Here is a 21,498-nt window from a genome sequence, read left to right as displayed (position 1 = left end):
CAGGGAGACGCCGTCCTCCCATGTCCCGTCCCACTAGACTACTAGACCCGTGTTTACATGCGTGCGGGAGGGGCTGGAGGGATGAGCAGACGCCGCACAGCTCCCGGTGTCTGAGACAGAACTCAGCGACAGCGAGTGAGATCGGCTTTGACGATCGGCGAAAATAAAGCATTATCACCGATCACCGATCGCATATTTATACTGATTATCGGCCGATAACGATCGGTGGCCGATCGATCGGGGCATCCCTACTGTTTGGAGCCCTGGACATATTCATTTTTCGAACATAAAATTTGCTCTCCAAGGTGCTGAACCATAGAATGTATCCCTTTGACTGACAAACCCCCTAAAACATCATAGCCCACTTCATCTGTAGCTTGAATGATATACAACTGACATATTAAAACCTTAATGGGTTTGTTTATCCAGTTTTTATGTTTTTGTAATCTGGTATATGTCAGATTCACTCACAGAGCGTGGATAAAATAGACCAGACGCCGGAACTATTGCTTTATTAAATTAAACAAAATTATTACATTTAGGCAGTAGTGTTCCAGGCAGAACAGCAGGGACCAAAAGACAGTTTGGTGTGGGACACAGCCTCACATGGTCTGAGCTTAGACCCAAACCAAAACTCCTAGAACCACTTCTGGTTCTGATGAAAATATGGCCTAAGAAATATTTTGTAATATAATTTTGCATGCATCACTTGTTCTAATTATATTATAATATAAATACACAGGGTAAGGACATAAAAGGTTTTGCTTGGTTCTGACTACAGCTGTCAGAAATGGTGACTTGTGTTGCTGGCTCTCTACTGATCCCAGACATGAATACCTTTGTGCAAATGAAAGTGAGAGGATGACACAGCACATGAAAACATTTGTTTGCTGTTTGACTAAATTATTATGCAGGTACAGTGGTCTCACATTTTCTGACTACAGCTGTCAGAAATGGTGACTTGTGTCGCTGGCTCTCTGCTGATCCCAGACATGAATACCTTTGTGCAAATGACTGGCTTATGATTACAGTAAGGTCCCCAGAGTACAGACTGAACTTGGAAAGTCAGCCTTTTGTCTTAATGCCCCAGCTTCTTGGAATGATCTTCAACTCTTGTTAAAAAGCAATACCCTACAAATCTCCCTGCTTCAGTCTGTGCCTGTTTTTATTATTGTCTAAGCAGATTTAATAATCTTTTATCTATTTTTAATATGCCCGTAATCTCAACAGCCTTGTAAATGAGGGAAACCTCAACTTTTTAGTATAAATTAAGGGTTGAATCAAATGCGTGTGAGAAGATGACACATCACCTGAAAACATGTTTTGTGTTTTGACAAATTTACTGTGAAGGTACAGTGGGGTCACATATTCTGACGACTGTACATGGGTACATGTGCTGGTTCATCAATTAGTGTTTATTTGTATGTTTCCTTACAGTAAAATCTGTAAAACGGTATGCTAGTCTACTTAACAGTTAATAAATTAACTAAATTAATAACAAGTTAATGTTGTCCTATTCTAAAAGAGTTTTAAGATTAGGTAATGCAAATGTCACGCTGTGCATGCAATTTGTAGTTAAATTTCATAACATTTTGTAATAATAAACAGAAATAGATTTGATTTACTTTCTACTGACGGACACCATGCCTGGGGTGGTTAGCATAATGCACTAAAATTGCCTCTTTCTCCATAACAACCAGCGATTACTGTACATGCACTGGACAGGGAGTGATGGTAATCCAATGTTTAGGAGTAGCTTCATGCCCGTTCTCTTTTTTAAACAGACAACATAACATATATGAAAGTGCTTGACTTAAACTAAAACATAACATATATGAAAGTGGTTGACTTAAACTTACAAGTATTGTAACATACAAAATAACTCAAGTCAGAATCATCATAATTTAAAAAGTAAAGTAAAAAAAAATATATATATTTTTTTTAATAAAAATAATCTTCATAATTTAGAAATTAGATTGCATAGGTCTATGAATCGAGATCGCGATTTTTTTCGATTAATCGCCCAGCCCTAACACACATGCAGAAAATGTGCAACAGCGGCCTCTGCAGTCACAGATTTTGGTGTAACACCAGTACGTACCGGCCCACTTCAAGCACGGACTGCAAATACATAAAGTAAACCCACCCGCTAATGCATATTTAGAGGACCTTTCCACGCGGCCATAAATGACAGACACATTGATTTGTTGAGCGCAATGCACTTTAAGTCAGGACAGAGTTGCTGGCAGTAGGACTCAAAGTACCTGTCAGACAACAAGGACGACTCTAAGATGAACCCTGACCTTGGCAGGACGCCAGCTGCTGTCTGTGAGACGCTGTGGATCTTGATCAATAATAAGCAAAAACCATCGAGAGAACAACACTGCGAGCCGTCCCTCAGTGAGGCCGAACCCGCTGGGGGAAACAAAATGGCTGTTCATTAAATGGACACAGGGGGTGCAGAGAGATCACACTCTCACTCCAACAGTGGTGATGTTACACTCCAGACCCTGTCTAATGCTCAGAGTGGACTGTGTACTTTATGGTACGCGATACATTGAGCCCTGTGGGTATTTGTGAAAGTGTAAATTTGACTCATGTGGTTTTACTTCAGTTTTGTGGATTTGTGTCTCTCATTTGAAATATAAACATTTACCCAAAAAAAAGAATGTTGTTGACTCAACGTCTAAACATTCTCTCTCAGTTCTTTGATCACCACATGATCCACCATAGGACTCAGACATTTCAAGTTGGATTTGATGGGTTTGATTAGAGGATATTGAGCTACAATGGACATGTGTGCTACAGTATATTTTCTTTCTCTACATGAATAAACCAATACTGGCTCCGGAGACCGTTTGGCTGTTTCATCATTACCAGGATCTCACAACACTACGCTGCAAAGGGAACGCTTCAAAGTAACTCTAGAAATATGGCTAGGATTTCATTGACTCAGACAATCAGCGGAGAGCATTTAGTGTTGGAGAACGCTCCAGATAATTTTACCCCCCATATTTTTTGTGCTGAATATACCCCCAGACACCCCGTTCCTAAAGGCTATTAAACATGGTTCAGTCCGATCTAATCTGTGGGCTGAACGGGAGCCTGGACAAGCCCTGAATCACAAACATTTATGATACACGTGTAGTCCACTCCTACAGCAGGACATTGATCTGCCGCACTGATAGAGTGGGATATAAAGCAGCCGTGTGCGCTGTGCTCCGGAGCTCCCGTGGACATGCTGACATGCTGATTGAAGTCAGATCCTGCCAGCCACAGCAGCAGCTGGGAGGGGAGATGAGGCTGCTAATAGGCTGTCGTCTGAGGCGATTGAGCCCAATAATTGCCAGGAAATACCCTCCTGTGTCCCTGCCAGACGGGGGTTCCTCTAGCGCTATACTGGGGTCAATTGGCTGGCCTTCAATGGGTAAACTCTGCGCAAACCCCCACCCACCCCTGTGTCCAATCGGGTGCCACTCAGCCCGGGCCAGAGTTTAATACAACCCATCGGCTGTGTGGGGTTGAAGTTAGTGCAAGGCAAAGCCGTCAAATTATTCCCCCTTGCTTCTCTCTCACTCTGTGCGATCGGTAGCCTGTGGATAACAGTGCCGGAGCACAACGTGGCCACAGATTATGTGCAGGTGCATGACTGTGGAGCAGCTATTAGGCCACAGCTTGTTTCAGACATGGAGAAGTTTGATGCCGTGGTGAAAGTCACACAGGCTGCACTAATCTCTCTCACGCGTGTTGTAAATGTAATTTGTCTGTTGGAGTCTTTGAGGGCTCTGCAAGGTTTTACCAGGACGTTATCGATCCTCATTGATTTCCTCACCGCACCTGCTAGAGGTTGGCTAATTCAATGTCTTGCTTCATCAGCTGACGTTTTCATCACTTTGTTTGCTTTTTTCCCCCTCTCTCTCTAAATGATCCATACTCAAATGCCGGAATATTGAATCTCTAAAACTCCACATAACAAAATTATTTATGGATTCTACGTTAATAAAGAAGTCACTTCGCAGTACATCAGGGACTATCTTTGACTTTCAAAGTTTACTCTTTGATCGATTCATGTTCTCCTTGTAACCTCTGTCTGTGTTTGTGTCCTCCAGGGCCATGGGGCAGATGTATGGGCAGCGACTGCGGCCCGGGTGGCAGCCAGAGCCGTGCGGTGTGGTGTGCCCACGTGGACGGCTGGACGACTCTCCACACCAACTGTGAGCAGAACCAGCGGCCTTCCAACCAGCGCAACTGTTTCCGCGTGTGCGACTGGCACAAGGACCTCTATGACTGGCGACTGGGTGCCTGGAACGAATGTGTGCCAGTGTCTGCAATTACCTTTGGCTCCCAGCGGCCCTCCGTGTGCACCGGGGGCGAGGAGGGCATTCAGACTCGGGAGGTGGGTTGCATTCTGAAGTCGGACGGATCGCCAGCAGATGATGCCATCTGCGAATACTTTGAGCCCAAACCTCGCCTGGAGCAGGCGTGCCTGATCCCCTGTCCGCAGGACTGTGTGGTGTCCGAGTACTCCCCTTGGACCTCCTGCTCCAAAACCTGCGGGACGGGCCTTGTGAACAGGATCCGCAGCGTCCTGGTCCCTCCGCTTTTTGGAGGGTCCGGCTGTCCCAACATGACAGAGTTCCAGACCTGTAACCTGGGAAGTTGCAAGGGGCCAGAGGGGATGTACAGCCTGAGGATCGGGCCCTGGAGCCTCTGTGCTATTCCGCAGACTCGGCCGGTGCGCCAGGTGAAGCGCAGGAAAGGTAAAGTGCCAGGGGTCAAAGATCCTGAGACCAGGGAGCTTATCCAGAAGAAACGGACCAGGAACCGTCTGAACCGGCAGGAGAGCCCATTCTGGGACATCCAAGTGGGCTACCAGACTCGTCAAGTGGTCTGCGCACACAGAAATGGGAGCACCGCTGGACTCCAGTGAGTGGCAATATTTTATGTAATTTTGTGAAAATTACTAATATATCTTTCATCCAGTGTTCCATATGATATTAGGCCTACACTGCTCTCACTTAAGAGCACTGGTGAGAGCTCCACGATCATCTCAGGAGGGGAGTGAAAGATATTGGTTGTCCTTGAATAACAGGCAATGATCCACCACATAATCCCAGCAGGCCTTAGAGAGGATGTTTATATATTTATTTAGCACGCCGTGCTTCACGTCAGTTTGCATCTTTGATGTCTGGCTGTGATGCGTTAGAAGGCCATGCCGTAAATATGTTTTTCTTGTCCCTGCCAGTGTATAACAGGGATAGCAGGGGAGGATAGCTAGTTCTTTGTGTCTCTGTTCCACTGTCAAGAGCAATGGTGCACTGCTATCATTTCAGGTCTGCTTTCAAAGATGCATCTGCGCTTATTTTTTAAAGATGAATCTTGGCCGGCAGTTTGGAAAATACTTTAAAAAAACTAAAAATGATTTCTCTGTGTTCTGGATGTCTGATCCCCCCCCCCCTTTTTATTTTTTTATTTAACCTTACCTTAACACATTGGGTGCCATGCATTGTGCCAATCATTATGCCCTCTCTGCCACTGCTGTAAGCCTATGGAGATGTTTACCTTCTTTGCAGGGCTATAACTTTTTAAATATTATAGCTATATATCTCAAGTTCAAGTTCAAGTTCTTTAATAGTTGTCATACAGAAGTACAGAATACTTTCATACAAAATGCTTCTTACTGTTACGCTCCAGAGACTGTGCTAGACAAGATAGTATCAAATAACATAATAACATAATATAGCATGAATTTAGAAGAAGAAAATGAGGTCACAGTGTTCGGTATAGACATATGTACAATGTTCTGAGTTACCATATAATATACAATACACAATACTATGCAGTGTACTAATGTACAGTACTATCTAGTGCAAAGCAGAAATGGGATGAGGTACAATTTTAGGTACAATTTACAGTAAGGTGTACGAGTTGTAGTGCAATCCTTCATCCATAAATATAAAGTGTGGGGAGTGGGTGCTACAGTGTGTTTGTTTAAAGTGGGTGTGTGCTATAAGTGTGTGGAGTGGGTGCTACAGTGTGTTTGTTTAAAGTGAGTGTGTGCGTGTGGATGTGTGTGCTATGTGCGTTTGGTGGTTGTTGTTGTGTAGTGTTCATTCATTGTTCGTTTAGCAGCCTGATGGCCTGGGGATAGAAGCTTCTTCTGAGTCTTTCTGTGCTCGCCTTGAGACTCCTGTATCGCTTGCCTGACCGCAGCAGTTCAAAGAGGCAGTTGTTCGGGTGACTGGAGTCTTTAATGATTCTCTTAGCCTTGCCCTTGCAACGCTTGTAGTAAATGTTCTGGAGGGTGGGGAGCCCCCCTCCAATTGTGCGTTCGGCTGAACGTGTCACTCTTTGTAGTCTGCTTTGGTCTTGTGCAGTGCTATTCCCAAACCAGGAGGTGATGTTGCCGGTCAAGATGCTCTCTATTGTACATGAGTAGAAGTTCTTAAGGATCTTCTGGCTGACTTGGAACTTCCTTAGGCGCCTGAGGAAGTAGAGGCGTTGTCGTGCCTTCTTCACAACACTGTTAATGTGTGTGGTCCATGTCAAGTCCTCGGATATGTATGGCCCATTCAACAACGGGTATCTATCGTTCCAGATGTGGGAACGTTATATTTTTTCATTCATACATTGTTGTGTTAATACCGTCGAGAATATGAGTATGTTTTTAAGCTTTTCTGCTGTAATTCCAAAAACGCTAGTTATAGGCCCTGAAGGATAGATTATCGATTGGCGTTTCTTTCCTATACACGCTATATTAAAAAATTCAAATGTATATGATCGGTATACATTATGCTTCAGCATGCATGAAGGAAAGGGGGGGGGGGTCGTTTATAATTCCTTGATCGTCAGTAACGGCTTTATTTAGTATGGGGTTGATATATTGATCAGACTGATTGCAAACAAAGAAATGAACAATCGGGCTGAAAATAACGTTATATTCCTCTTACCATTCGTCGATGAGAGTGGAGGAAAAATATCCCAATTATTTGACGTCGATCTGCTAGATCAATTTCCGGTTTGTATGACGCAATAAATGCCGAAATCATATCGATTATTGCGTTTCGAAAGCGATCCAAATGCACTCGAGTGTGTATATTGATCCACGCCACAATATATCTCTGGTGGAGGAATTTCCTCAATGCACCGATCGCCACTTCCGGTTTGGCGTGAGTGTAACTCGCCCGACCATCCACCAGGCGGCGGTATTGAGATGTTGCAATATCAGAACAGGGTCCAGCTGCGATCCGGAGGGAGGCTGGATGAATTATGAATGCCATGGCGAAAATGTTTTATATTGATCCCAAACGCGTGAATATTAAAGGCAACCAACTTGTGTTCAGCTTTTCGTTCAGCGTTTCTCTGATTGGCCACACGGCCAATCAATCAATCCACTAGCACGCGGCCTTGCGGCAAGAGAGACAAGAGAGACAAGAGAGTCGCGGCAGAGAGCCGCGCATGCGCATGAGGCTCCCCCAGGTCCTTGTGTTTGAGACAGCCATATTAGACACATAGCCATAATTTAAGATAATAGTTTCCACAGCTCCAGTTAACCTAATTTATACCGTAATGAATCATTAAAAAATATACCGTTAACTGGAATATGTTGTTTCTTTACACATATGTTGGATTATGTAATTGGGTTTTCATGACAAAACAATAAAAATCGCTACTTTACATCAGGGTGAACGCTGAACCGAGTCAAGCCGCGGGAGGCGCACGGAAGCCGGTGAATGAACAACCGCATTGCCCCGCTGGCTCTTCAGCAAGGAGCCTCCACAGCTCCAGTTAACCTAATTTATACCGTAATGAATCATTAAAAAATATACCGTTAACTGGAATATGTTGTTTCTTTACACATATGTTGGATTATGTAATTGGGTTGTCATGACAAAACAATAAAAATCGCTACTTTACATCAGGGTGAACGCTGAACCGAGTCAAGCCGCGGGAGGCGCACGGAAGCCGGTGAATGAACAACCGCATTGCCCCGCTGGCTCTTCAGCAAGGAGCCTCCACAGCTCCAGTTAACCTAATTTATACCGTAATGAATCATTAAAAAATATACCGTTAACTGGAATATGTTGTTTCTTTACACATATGTTGGATTATGTAATTGGGTTGTCATGACAAAACAATAAAAATCGCTACTTTACATCAGGGTGAACGCTGAACCGAGTCAAGCCGCGGGCGGCGCACGGAAGCCGGCGACAAACCACCGCATCGCCCCGCTGACGTTAAAAACGCGAAATAACGTTACTGATGTACAGTGACACCCAGAGTTTCTAGTTACAGTAGTGACGCGTGACTCGAGATAGTCCTAACACTGTAACAGTGTTTATTATTAAGAGTCAGATAGTCCTAACAGTGTTTATAGTCCTAACACAGTGTTTATTAGTAAGAGTCAGATAGTCCTAACACTAGTGTTTATTATTAAGAGTCAGATAGTGAATGAATGAATGAATGAAAACTTTATTTAACAGATTGCAGAATGGGTACAATACAGTACGGCTCAATACATACAATTGTTAAGGGGATGCAGACCTGAGAAAGACGTTTGTCTTGTTTACATCAGGGTCCCCCATTTTCAATTATTTCATAACTGTATGGGCTTTGTTTATACATGTACAGTGACGAGTGAATCTACCGTTGGTTGTTAAAAACGCGAAACATAATAATCAGTCAGCAGCGCTCCACTGCTACCGCAGCCCAACACAAGTGCGTTGGAACAGCAGCCCAAGACTACAGAAGTTGGTTGCCCGCGCTGCCGCGCTGCCGCGCTTGCTCTTTGGATTTCATTTGGGACGTGGGACGGCTGCGCTTGCCTGCGCGTGGGGGCGGGGGGGCGCGGCCAATCAGAGAAAAGCCGAACACAAGTTGGTTGCCTTTAATATTCACGCATCCCAAACACGTGATACGCCTTTGTTGGCGTTCAACGCATGGCGGGCAATAACGATTTACGCCGTTCTTGGCGCACAATGTGTTAACACACATGTGGGCCCTCTTGAGGACGATTTGCCCACCGGCACTTTGGCGACCTCTAGCAGCTCGAGTGTGCATATATTTTTAATACAATATATATATATATTAGAATAGAATAGAAATACTTTAATTATCCCGAGGGAAATTTTACACTACAAATCGCTCACATTAAACATTTAGACAGAACAAAGTCACGAATAAGAATAAGAAAACAAATTGCCTAAGAATAAGAATAGAATAAAATATACAGTAAGAAATATACAGTAAAAATATACAGAAGTCTACAGTAAGTGTAATATTGCACAGTGTTGTTTCAAAAGTAAAAGTCCAGGAAGATGGTAACTGTCACTCTGTGCTCAGTGATGCAGTGAGGCACAGTGATGCATTGTAAAGTCTGATGGCTGTCGGAATGAAGGACTTCCTGTGCCGTTCAGTGCTACATTTAGGGAGTGTTAGTCTAGCACTGAACATGCTCCTGCTGTCAGCCAAGTCTGTGTATAGTGGGTGGGAGGGGTTTTCCCTGATGGCCTGGAGCTTAGCAAGGCTCCTCCTCTCTGCCACCCTCGCTAAAGAGTCCAGCTCCACCCCAACCACGCTACTGGCCTTTCTGACCAGATTATCCAGCCTGTTTGCGTCCCCTGCTCTCAGACCGCTGCCCCAGCAGGTCACAGCGTACAAGAAGGCGCCCGCCACCACCATCATAGAACATCCTCAACATCCTTGTACAGACGGTGACTGATTGAATGAAAATTGTATTAACAGATTGCAGAATGGGTACAATACAGTACGGCTCAATACACACAATTGTTAAGGGGATGCAGACCAGAGAAAGACTTTTGTCTTGTTTACATCAGGGTCCCCCATTTTCAATTCATAATGAATTGTAAGTAAGGGTGCAACTTGCTCCGTGCAATCCATTCTTTGTGGATCTAGCCCTGAGTCACTCGTACATTGAATGAGAACCTGTAAACCTGTTCACAGGTCAGTTCCCCCTGACCAGTTCCCTGTACCCCCATGGGTCAGTTCTCTCGACCACACACTAGGTATAGTCTGTTCAAAATTAGATGAACAGAAATAATTAAAAAGTTAGTTATACCTGCGCCCCCAAAATTGGCCATTTTAGTTTTCGTTTTTGAGGACTGCATACTCTTTTTGCAAACCAAAACAACATACTTTATACTTATAGCACATGCATGAGCCTGGTCTCTTTTGAACGATGACATTCTGAAGTTTCTGATTCCTAAAAATTCACTTTTAGTGCTAATGAAATAGAGTAACATAGGTCTGAACTTGAGTTGTAGAAAAACTTGTTACTCAAGTTTTTCTGTAGTAGTTAGTAGTCCAGAGGTAGTATTTCTCCAGAAGGTGGTATGGCTTACAAATCCACACGGACCCATAGCCTGAAGCCATATGTAGTACATGTCCAAAATTTCATAAGGATTCATTCAGAAATGAGTGATTAGGAGTGATTTTGGTCAACTGTGTACAAAAGAAAAACTCAGTTTTCTCATAGACTTCATTCATTCGACTGTTTTTCTCTTCCTGTTTTCGCTCCTTATTTTTTTTTAGTTTTTTAGATTCATGCATCCCCACGTGGAGTATCATTGGAAAGCCACACTCATTGGCTACAACCCTCCATAATCATTTTCGAGATCGCCAAATGATTGACAGAACTAGAGCCCCAAGAGTCGGGAGTGGTATTTTGTGCAATACCATGTACTTTGCACAAGCCTACCGGCATGTACCTCGAGAACCGCTGAACGGATTTTGTCACGTGAAAGAGCCATCGACAGGCAACGAATAAGCCTTCAATTCGATATATATATTGTATTACAAAATATGCACACCGAGCCACTAGTGGTCGCCAAAGTGCCAGTGGGCAAATCGTCCTAAAAATGGCCCACATGTGGTACCTTGCAGGTCTACAGTATGTGTTCAGTGTGTTTGAAACCAAAGCAAAGCATGTTTAAAAGATGAGTTTAAGAATTCTGTAGTAGTAGTAGTAGTAGTAGTAGTAGTAGTAGTAGTAGGAGTAGTAGTAGTAGTAGTAGTAGTAGTAGTAGTAGTAGTAGTAGCAGGGCCGCCTGGGAGAAATGCGAGGCCCTGTGCGAGATTGAAACGCGAGGCCCCCCCCCCCCCTAAAGGTAATTTTATTTACAGTCAACATATTCTTAAATAATAGCGCTGCCCGAGGCTGGGCATGATACAGTCAACATATAGCAAGAGAGAGAGACCGTGTGGCAATAAAAGAAACTTGAACTTGAGAGAGAGAGAGAGAGAGAGAGAGAGAGAGAGAGAGAGAGAGAGAGAGAGAGAGAGAGAGAGAGAGAGAGAGAGAGAGCTCCCATTCTATTCTATCGCTTTGTAACACTGTACAAATTTCTCCACAACACACATGTACAAGTGGCAGTAATGCAGAAAATCCAGCAAGGGAAGAACCAGTGTAGAAAACAGGTGGAGTTTTTGCCTAGCAATGGGAATGCTTTGGCTGTACTGTGTAGATAGAAGTACACACTCTAGTGTTGATGTCTTTGTTTACAAGGCTTCAGGTATGGTTGCTCTGCTACAAACACAGTAGAGCAGCTGTGTGCACATGCACATCCAACCTGTTTTAGGCCAGGTGCAGGATAAAACTAAATGTGACTGAAGGAAAAATTTCAATGAACTGACCGACACAATTGACAACTATAAGCAATGCAATGCTCAGAGAGAGAGAGAGAGAGAGAGAGAGAGAGAGAGAGAGAGAGAGAGAGAGAGAGAGAGAGAGAGAGAGAGAGAGAGAGAGAGAGAGGGGGGGGGGGGGATAGGGAGGAGAGGCAGGGAGGGAGGGGGAGAGATAACATGATGTGTGTCTGTGATGATCCAGACAGAGAGAGTCTGTGGTCCAGAGAGAGAGATGAGTCTGTGGTCCAGACAGAGAGAGAGAGATGGGTCTGTGGTCCAGACAGAGAGAGAGAGAGAGATAAGCAAGACAGCTAAGATGGGCCCCTAAAGGATATTCAACTTTTAATGGAAGAACAAAACAGAAGGAAAAGATAACTTCAAAGGCAACATGAATATACATAGATCCAAAAGGACAAAGATCAACACTTAAATCCAAAGAGAAGAGGATCTATACCAGAGAAAACAAAGTAGCAAGGAGCCAACGGCCGACATCAGCTAAGGAGGCTAACTGCAAATAGAGTAGCCAGGTACTGACACCACGTACACACCGTTAGCTATGACAGCTAGCCGGCCCGTTTGGCTCAATATAGCGTTATCTACGTTAGCTAGCCGGCCCGCTTTGGCTCAATATAACGTTAGCTACGTTAGCTAGCCGGCCCGCTTTGGCTCAATATAACATTAGCTACGACAGCTAGCCGGCCTGCTTGGCTCAATATAATGTTAGCTACGTTAGCTAGCCGGCCCGCTTGGCTCATTATAACGTTAGCTACGTTAGCTAGCCGGCCCGCTTGGCTCAACATAACGTCTACGACAGCTAGCCGGCCTGCTAGCTCAACATAACGTTGGCTACGATAGTTAGCCGGCCCGCTAGCTCAACATAACATTAGCTATGATAGCTAGCCGGCCCGCTAGCTCAACATAAGGTTAGCTACGATAGCTAGCCGGCCCGCTGGTCCAACAGAACGTCAGCTACGATAGCTAGCCAGCCCGCTGGCTCCACATAACGTTAGCCAACATAACGTAGCCACGATAGCTAGCCGGCCCGAGAGAGAGAGAGAGAGATATCTCCACGGCGGGAATAGAATAGAGTGCATTAAAAACTCACCAAACGTCCAAGAGGATGGAGACAACCGCGTGGAGTTGACGAAGTTCATCTGCCGAACGACCGTCCTCTTCATCTTGGCATAACAATGCTGCACGCGCTCTCTCTAGGTTAGCTAATGCTAGTTAGCCTTTAGCTAAATGAAGTGGATTCCCAGGCTGTTTTGGTTCTGCTCTGCTTCAGAACCTGGTGGTTAGTACTCTCGGCGTTGTGTCTCAATACTTTAAAGCTGGGAATCACTTCTCTTCAAACTGACTGAGCAGGCAGAAAGGCAGCAGGAATTAAGGAGGAAAGATAGTTTAACAGTTGTTTAATCAAAGTCTAAGAATGTATACAAATTACAATAAAGAATGCTATAGTTGTGATCAAAAACACTATGCCGTAATTGAACACAACCAGGCTAATATAACAGTAAAGATAATGCTAGTTGATAAGTTGTTGAAAGTCTTTGTTCTCTGCTGATAACAAAGAGGATTCTGTTTTTCCCTCCAAAAAGTTCCTTTGTCCTTTGCCCGCCTTGCTTGTGGATGAGATGGTGGAGATGGTGAGAGAGGTCTTCGTGGGTTTGTTGGTGGGTTCCAGAGTGTTCTTCTGGTTGTTTCTTCCTGAGTCCCTCTCTCCACCATTCCACCCCATTCTTATAGCCCAGGCCGAGTGTCTTTGAGTTGATGACATCATCACATTAATTGCTCCAATCACAAGCCAGCTAAGCTTGCATTTTGAAAATAGGGGTTTGGCCTATAGGCCAACCCCCTCCACCTAACTGCAAAAAGAGGCTGTCCTTTACCTTAATCAAAGTTTAAACATTGCATCATTTTCATTTCCTTATATCTTTTACTTAAACACATTACTTGACTTGTTAGTACTTTGATGTACCTCAAAATATATTGATTACCTAAACACAGCTATATTTCTAAGTCTGTTTGACTTTCAGAACATATATCTAACCATTCTGTTAGCTTAATAGAATACATTTCAATACCATATAACAAGCTTAACAGATTGCAGAATGTGTAACAATCAATTTAATCATATTGAACATTAATTGAAAATAGCACAGACACATTAACTAATTGTAGACATTTTAGTATGACCAAACACTAATTATATTTTAACTTACTTATTCAAATTACTATTTTAACAATATACTAGGAAATAGTTAGTTTGGAGATCTCCTGTGTGTGTGTGTGTGTGTGTGTGAATGTGTATGTGTGTGTGTGAATGTGTGTGTGTGTGAGTGTGTGTGTGTGTGTGTGTGTGTGTGTGGATGTCTCTGTGTGTGTCTCTGTGTGTGTCTGTGTTCCCAGGCCGTAAGCAGCTGATAACACTTCTTTGATGTAACAGTTGTTTCACTGTGTGTGTGTGTGGATGTGTATGTGTGTGTGTGAATGTGTGTGTGTGTGTGTGTGTGTGTGTGTGAGTGTGTGTGTGTGTGGATGTGTATGTGAAAATGTGTGAGTGTGTGACTATGTGGATGTGTATTCGAAAATGTGTGTGTGTTAGTATGTGTGTGTGTCTGTCTGTGTCCCCAGGCCGTCTTTGATCACTGTGTGTGACAGGAGATAACATGTCTACATGACCTTTTGGTCTTCTGCTTTGATCTACCCCCTAAAGGGAAGTCTTACCCCAGCTGCCACTATGCCATTGTCACCCCAGGAGGGCATTTGCACAATCAGTCTTATGTAACCACACACACACAAATCTATGAATTATTGTTTTGAGGCCTAAATATTTAGTCTATGTTTGGGAATTTACTACAGATCCCCACTCGGATAGTTTACCTATCCTTAATATGTCAAACATAGATATCAATCTCTACACACTACTATCTAGATAACACTTAAGACATTTTAAATCATATTAGGATAAGATATATATCTGATTTGTCACACTCAGATCCTAAAATTCAAATTAGCCATTTCAGTTTTTGTGATCATGTGCAGTCTTTAATACTTGTTCTCGTACCAAGATCAATAGAGCATTTGAGGAGGGGGGGTCCATGTTTTTTAGATTTGACCCTGCCTCTTCTTTATTGCTCAGAGCTGGTGCAATATCACGACTGCTGGGTGCAACTCAGAAAGCAAATTGCCTTTCTTATTACACCCCATCTTCTGTCAAGCACATCTTGACTCGTGGAGATCCTCTCTTAGGGGGTAGAGCCCCCTGCTGTAGTATCTTCTATTCTTCACAGCGATGGGGAGGTCGTTGCTGGCTGCTCGACCCCTTCGCTGGTTGACCCTCGGATCAGTAGTTGAGGCCTTGCTTCTGTTGACAGCCGGAGTCGTTGCTGTCTCCTCGTTGGTTGTCTGTCGTTTCCCTTCTGAAGCCTCAAGACTCGGTCACTGCGTTGGCCAAGACTCTCCCGGCCCGATAGGTAGGCGTCTCCTGGTTCTCCGCAGTGTTGTGGTTCCCCATGGAACCCGCTGGGTAGACACTAGCCAGTGTCCTCTCCCATCCGTATCCTGTAGTGAATATATCGCTTCGGGGCACAGTGGGGATCACTTCTACCACAACAATTGATTGAGAATCCATAATTTCCATCCCTCAGACTCTCTTTACTGGTCTGAGCTTTTGACAACTTTCTTTTCCAAATCATTTATCTATATATTTCATGGCTTCTAGATCATTAAATTTCAAAATTCTGAAAAATTCACATGGCTCTCATTATATTATGCTGATACGTATATTCCTCCACCTCTCGATGTGAAATACACAATGAAACATCGTTACCGTCTTCCTCTGGTTCCGGACAGCTGCATCCCGGACCGGACAGCACTGACATCCATTCTCCCAGTAACCTGCGTGTATGGCAACAATTCACAGTCCGCCTTAAACACACATCTTATACATCACAAGCCAATTATCAATTGCACATGTTCACACCCTACACAATACTAATTTGGCCAATAGCGACCAAATCTATTGAGCTTCATTAATGTACAGAGAATCATGCTCCCCAACACTATTATCAACCACGACACACCCCCAGCCCCTAAAACTGGGTATTCAAATGGGCGGAGAACAAAAATCCATAACTAGCTCATGTTCCTTCACTTTGTTCCCAGTCCATTTTACAGACATACACTACCCCGTCCTGATGTGTCGAGATCACTCCCAGCTTGCCAGGTATCCTAAGAAAAAACACACAGAAAGAAAGAAAACAGAAAACAAAACACAAAGAAAACGCTGCCAAATCAATAAATGAAAAAATAAACCAAACTTGTGAGCTTTCTAGCTCATTTTTAACTAAGAAATAAAAAGGGAAATCAAATGAATAAACGAAATGTACACTCCCGGCCTAAGTCAGGAATTGCTCATATCACACTAGAAAAGAGAAGTAAAAATAAAAGTAAACAAACACCTATCCTATTGCTCATAACTGTTAATATGCTTCTATCAATACTATAAAATACTAGAAACAACTATGAGTCTTTTCAATTTCTTAATCATGCAGTCCACCTCTTGATCAATCTGAATGTTGACCGAGCATGGATAATTTACTGATCACTTGCTGCCGCAGTGTCACATCATCACCCTGTCTAATATCGATTTAACTGTTTAACATAATTTAATCCTCTTGTTAGTCTGATTAGTTCATGCATTTGTCAGTCACCCATACATTCGTTTTTAGTAACTTTCATTCATAATCTAATCAGGAGCATGTTTTATCATTCAATATATCCCACCTCTACCCTAGTTAGTTGCATATATTTTTATTCTGCCGGTGGCCTCTGCAGACATGACCTTTGAAAATGACCTTTCACTCCACAGCCCCAACAACACTGGCGGTCTCCCCCGGGTTGTGGGACCCGGTGGGTCAGTTGCCTGTGACCGGATGACCCTGGGGTCATCGGGCCCAGAACACGTCCTGGTGGTGTGCCATCATCGCCATGGTTCCCTGGAGCCTGTTCGGAGGAGAAAGCCACGTACCTATTTGGTCCAGTCACAGTTCCTTGAGAGGGGCCCGTGGTTGGGAGGGGCCCCGCGACCTGTTCCTGCACAAACACGCCCTGTTGGGGATATATGGTCCTGCTCTGCACAGTTCCGAGCAATGTGTCCGAGGGTCCCACACGTCCAACAGTGCACCTGCCGCACACGGTAGCCAATCGGATTCCTGCCTTTGCCTACACCTTTTCCTCGTGGTTGCCACCTCGTGGGTGGTCCTATTGGGGTTAGTTGTTGTCCCGGCACGGGTTGTGGCCCCAACTGGGCCTGTCTCTGGCCATCTGGTTCTCCAGAGGGAGAGGGAGAGAGGCGATTGGAACCTGTCTCCCCTCCGGGCTGTGTGGGCTGGAGTAGGCCTTGGAGATAGTCCACTACCCGTCTAGCCTCGGCCAGGTGATCTTCGAGAGGGAGGCACGTCTGTAACTGGCAGTCATCTGCAACGGACACTTCGGGTAATACAGCTGTCTCTGGGTCGCTTGCTGCAACGACTCCCTGTGGCGGAGTAAAAGACATTATTTCCAGTCCCTCCGTCTCACTGGACACTAAAAGGGAGTCGATCAAATTCCAGTCAATCAAGTCAACGTCCAATTCGGTCAATGTAATGTCTGCAGAGGTCATCGGCATTATCTTGATTTGGGTACGCATCCTACACCGGCCTCCTTTAACTACAAGGTTCTGTAATGGCCTGAATATTTTTGGCCATCTTTTCGTCACTTTTATTGTGACATCTCCAGTCGTTGAAATAGACAGATTGTCTACCCTTTCTATGGTCAGTGCATCTAACCCTCCGGTTGCTCCTATCTGTGTATTTTCCATTCTCACCTTTCCTTCAATCACTCGTAACGTCACCGTTTGGAAAGCAAGTTTCTCTGTATTCAAACTATTTTTACCAAACTTGAGTTAATTTCACTCACACTTCTATATTGGTGTAAACAGGAATTGATAATCTCGGTCTTGTGATACTATACCCCCTGACTGTCAACAGTCTCTTCGATTTCCCTGTTGGGGTTCGGAATTGTCAGCGCCGGCCATCCGTCCTGGAGCAGCTGTGAAAAGAGAGAAGCAAAAAATACACTTAATTATCAGTGACATTTGCCATTCACAATCCATCATTTGTCTTTAAGCATGGAATGTCGGGCATCTCCTAGACTATGATCATATGAGAGCATTTGTGCAATTTTCGTTTTTGATTTATCAATGACACCGCCTTAATCTTTTTTCCAGTTGTCTCCATTGGAAACCCAGATTCTCAATCCTGTTGTCAAGACCCTCCTTATTACCACTCCGGGGAACTTATTTTCCATCAGCTGTTTCCTGAGATGGTGGTCAATCAGAAAGTTGTTATTCACAGCCTATCATTCCTAAACATCTGTATCGGACATTGTAATTTAGGTGAATAATCTCACTTTTACTCTAATTTGCAAATGACTATGTGTATGTGTAACTATATTTATTTCTGTCCGTGAAGGCCTAGTATGTATTTCGCTCATATTACATTACACATATTAGTAACACACATTTTTTCCATTCACAATCTCTCACACAGTTATTATATATCCCCCGTAACACCTAACCCTTTAGGTGTTAAAATAACGCTCTTCTCACGGGAACAGAAATCAATTTTCAGTGCCTTATGTCACTGAAGTCCCCGTGTATTTAGAACAGTGTCACACAACCCGTTCATAACCACAGGTGGCGACACCATCCCCATATTGAAAATCCTGCCGACCAATGAGATTCCACTGGCCAACTCGTCCTGTGGCCCACGGCATCACCCCCAGTTTCGAACCTGGAACATGACACCCCGGGCCCCCACTCAAGGATATTCAAAAATTATTCCACTCACAACCCATACACTCACATACAGCACCCCACCGTAACCAATCACACAAATATCCACACATAATATAATCCGACGCGCGTAGTGTGGCAGCGAGCCTTTGACGAGTGCACGCTTAGCGCACCCCGTTAATGCGCGGTGGCAGACAGCGAGCCCACCCCCGCCACGACGCTTAGCAGTCCCCGTACCCCTGGTAAAATGAAAAATGTGCGCAGTGTGACAGCGAGCACCGACGAGTCACACACAGCGCACAAAGCGTGGAGGCAGACAGTGAGCCACGACGAACTGTCTACCCACACCCCCATCGCAGGCGCAGCCGAGCAGAGCATTTATGCTCCAACTTACGGCCCACCAACATGAACTGGTACTGAGCCCCAGCCGGGGCCCGTCCAAATGTAAGGAGGTTGACATGGTAGCCTATACATCTCAGTGTGATTGCATGCAAAGTTTGTCATTTGAATATTTAGCTTTTTTTACTATCTCCTCGATGTCTTGATTGCAGTGTCTTGATTGCAGCGTTTTGTATTGAATTGTACAAAAGAATAAATTACTTGTCGAACAAAGCGTAGCGCCAACGCAGGCAATACCACTGCCAGCACTAGAAATTCCCTAAAAACAACAATAAAACTGAATATGGAACAACAACATACGCACAATAAGTCCCAAACTCAGCCTACCGCCTTTGAAACCTTACAGTAAACAGCAATAAACAATATACCCAGCACTACACCGCGTTTGAAACCCATAAACAACTATATACACAGGCCCCAAACTAGGAGAGAAAGAGAAGCGTTTCGGGGGGGGGGGGGCGAGGGGGGGAAGTACATGGAAGAGAGGCGGTGTTGAAATGAGGGGAGCGAGCGAGAGGGGGGGTAAGAGAGAGAGAGAGAGGGAGGGAGAGGGAAAGAGGGGGGGAGGTGAGAGGGAGAGAGGTAAAAGGGAGAGGGAGGGAGGAGGGTGAGAGGGGGGGGGGAGAGAAGGAAAGAAAGAGAGGGGGGGTGTGAAAGAGAAAGAGAGAGGGGAGGTGAGAGGGAGAAAGAGAAAGAGAAAGAGAAAGAGAGAGAGAGAAAGAGAAAGGGAGAGAGAGAGAGAGAAAGAGAAAGAGAGAGAATAAGAGAGAGAGAGAGAGAGAGGGAGAGAGAGAGGGGAGAGAGAGAGAGAGAGAGAGAGAGAGAGAGAGAGAGAGAAGAGAAAGAGAGAGAGAGAGAGAGAGAGAGAGAGAGAGAGAGAGAGAGAGAGGAAGAGAGAGAGAGAAAGAGAGGGGGAGAAAGAGAAGAGAGGGGGAGAGAGAGTAAGAGAGAGAGAGAAAGAGAGGGGGAGAGAGAGAGGGGGAGAAAGAGAGGGGGAGAAAGAGAAGAGGGGGAGTGAGAGAGGAAGAGAGGGGGAGAGAGAGTGTACAATGAAAACGGCCTGTGAGCAGAATCCAAACATATTCATCCTGTACACTTCTGCCCCCTACCTTATTCCCAATAAACTCCACCTTTCCCTTAACAATGGACGCTCGCCACCCCTACCAAGATGGACGCTCGGCACCCCCCCAAGATGGACGCTCGGAGCCCCGTCAAGATGGACGCTCGGAGCCCCGTCAAGATGGACGCCCCCTCGCGAGACATACCGAGAGTCCCGTCATGCCATGACGTCAGCACAGTTAGCCTAGCATGTTAGCTTAGCATATTAGCTTAGCATGTTAGCTTAGCATATTAGCTTCGTTAGCTTCAACCTAGCGCGCGCCTACTACGTCACATCCGGCGACCGCTTTAGCCGTTTAGCGCGGCTAAGTAGCATTAGCTTAGCTGCTCCCATGATCCCATAAAAACGTTCCCAACGACCCGTTCCGCCGCGCGGGCCGTCCCCTCGCAACGTTAATATAATACCACATACCCCACAACAGAATCCTATTTCCCTCAAAACGCCAGTGTAGCGATCTAATTAGAAATATAAAAACATAATAGTAAAACGCCAGCTTGACTCCCCCGTCGTCATTTCCGGCGAGCTTAAAACGACTTCCGGGTCGGGTTCTAAATAATCCCGATCACCTTAAACATTACATCTCTATTTTATCCGCCACGAATATGAAAACTTTTAAGTGCATTACATATCCCCGTAATCTCAAGACACTATCGATCGACCTTACACATTTGAATTACGTCTACTTTTCGCTCCGCATGCTCCGGTGTCCAGAGGCTAATACCACAGCTAACGGCTGCTGCGTTCGACGGGCCTCGGAAAACCGGCGTACTTCTTAAAATTCCCTACGGCCAATCGGTGCCCTAAATTACACAATAACATAACTATACTCTCACACGTCCCACCAATCACTCCTAACCATAAACATTCGCCAAACATACATTCATACACGCTTCCTAACACAATTAAAAAGTACACAATTAAAAAATACAAAATCAGCATTCACGCACATTACCGTTTTCTCGAACGCCGCACGCGGCGCGACCGGTAAACATTTCATTAAGCACTATTTTGTTACAGAAAACGCCCGCCCGCGCCCAAGGCTAAAACCAGACCTACTCGTGCTAACTCTTCTACTATAGAGAATACTATGCATCGGCGTGCTTCAGTCACTACTCTAAGAGACATACTACGCACGTTGTCTATCCCGGCTTAACTCTGAGCACGAATCTAAGACATGTTCCTATCCCCTTACTTGTTCCGACTGGCAACGGCGCCCCGTTCATAGTGCTAACATTTTTACTATAAAATATACTACGCCGGTGATTACAGAACCGCCCTCCCCAGCCAGAATATTCAATTTAATTCACCCTTACATCATGATTACATGAGGTTAAATTCTTTAGTTTCTTTCCCCAACCCCTTGTTGTTCGAACTGAGCAGCCCATTCTTCTTCCACACTCACCTTCCAGTTACTTTGAAGACGATCGACCAGTTGTTCTCCTCGTCGACCGGCGTGTAAGCTGATGAGTGAAGGGAAAAATCTCGTCCAGGGCCG

At 44.7% G+C, this 21,498-nt stretch overlaps 1 protein-coding gene across 1 annotated transcript in view; it reads left to right on the top strand.

Moving 5' to 3' along the window:
• thsd7ab (thrombospondin, type I, domain containing 7Ab) overlaps positions 1 to 21,498 on the top strand; it is a gene marked incomplete at its 5' end in the record, with an annotated part of 323,450 nt that overhangs the window by 146,114 nt on the left and 155,838 nt on the right. The window contains 1 exon segment of the mRNA XM_084336532.1: positions 4,110 to 4,926. Coding sequence (XP_084192658.1) covers positions 4,110 to 4,926 — 817 coding nt within the window.

Source organism: Notolepis coatsorum (genome assembly GCF_963971535.1).
Source record: "Notolepis coatsorum genome assembly, chromosome: 19".
Lineage (NCBI taxonomy): Eukaryota > Metazoa > Chordata > Actinopteri > Aulopiformes > Paralepididae > Notolepis > Notolepis coatsorum.
This window is presented reverse-complemented; position numbering and strand designations above follow the sequence as displayed.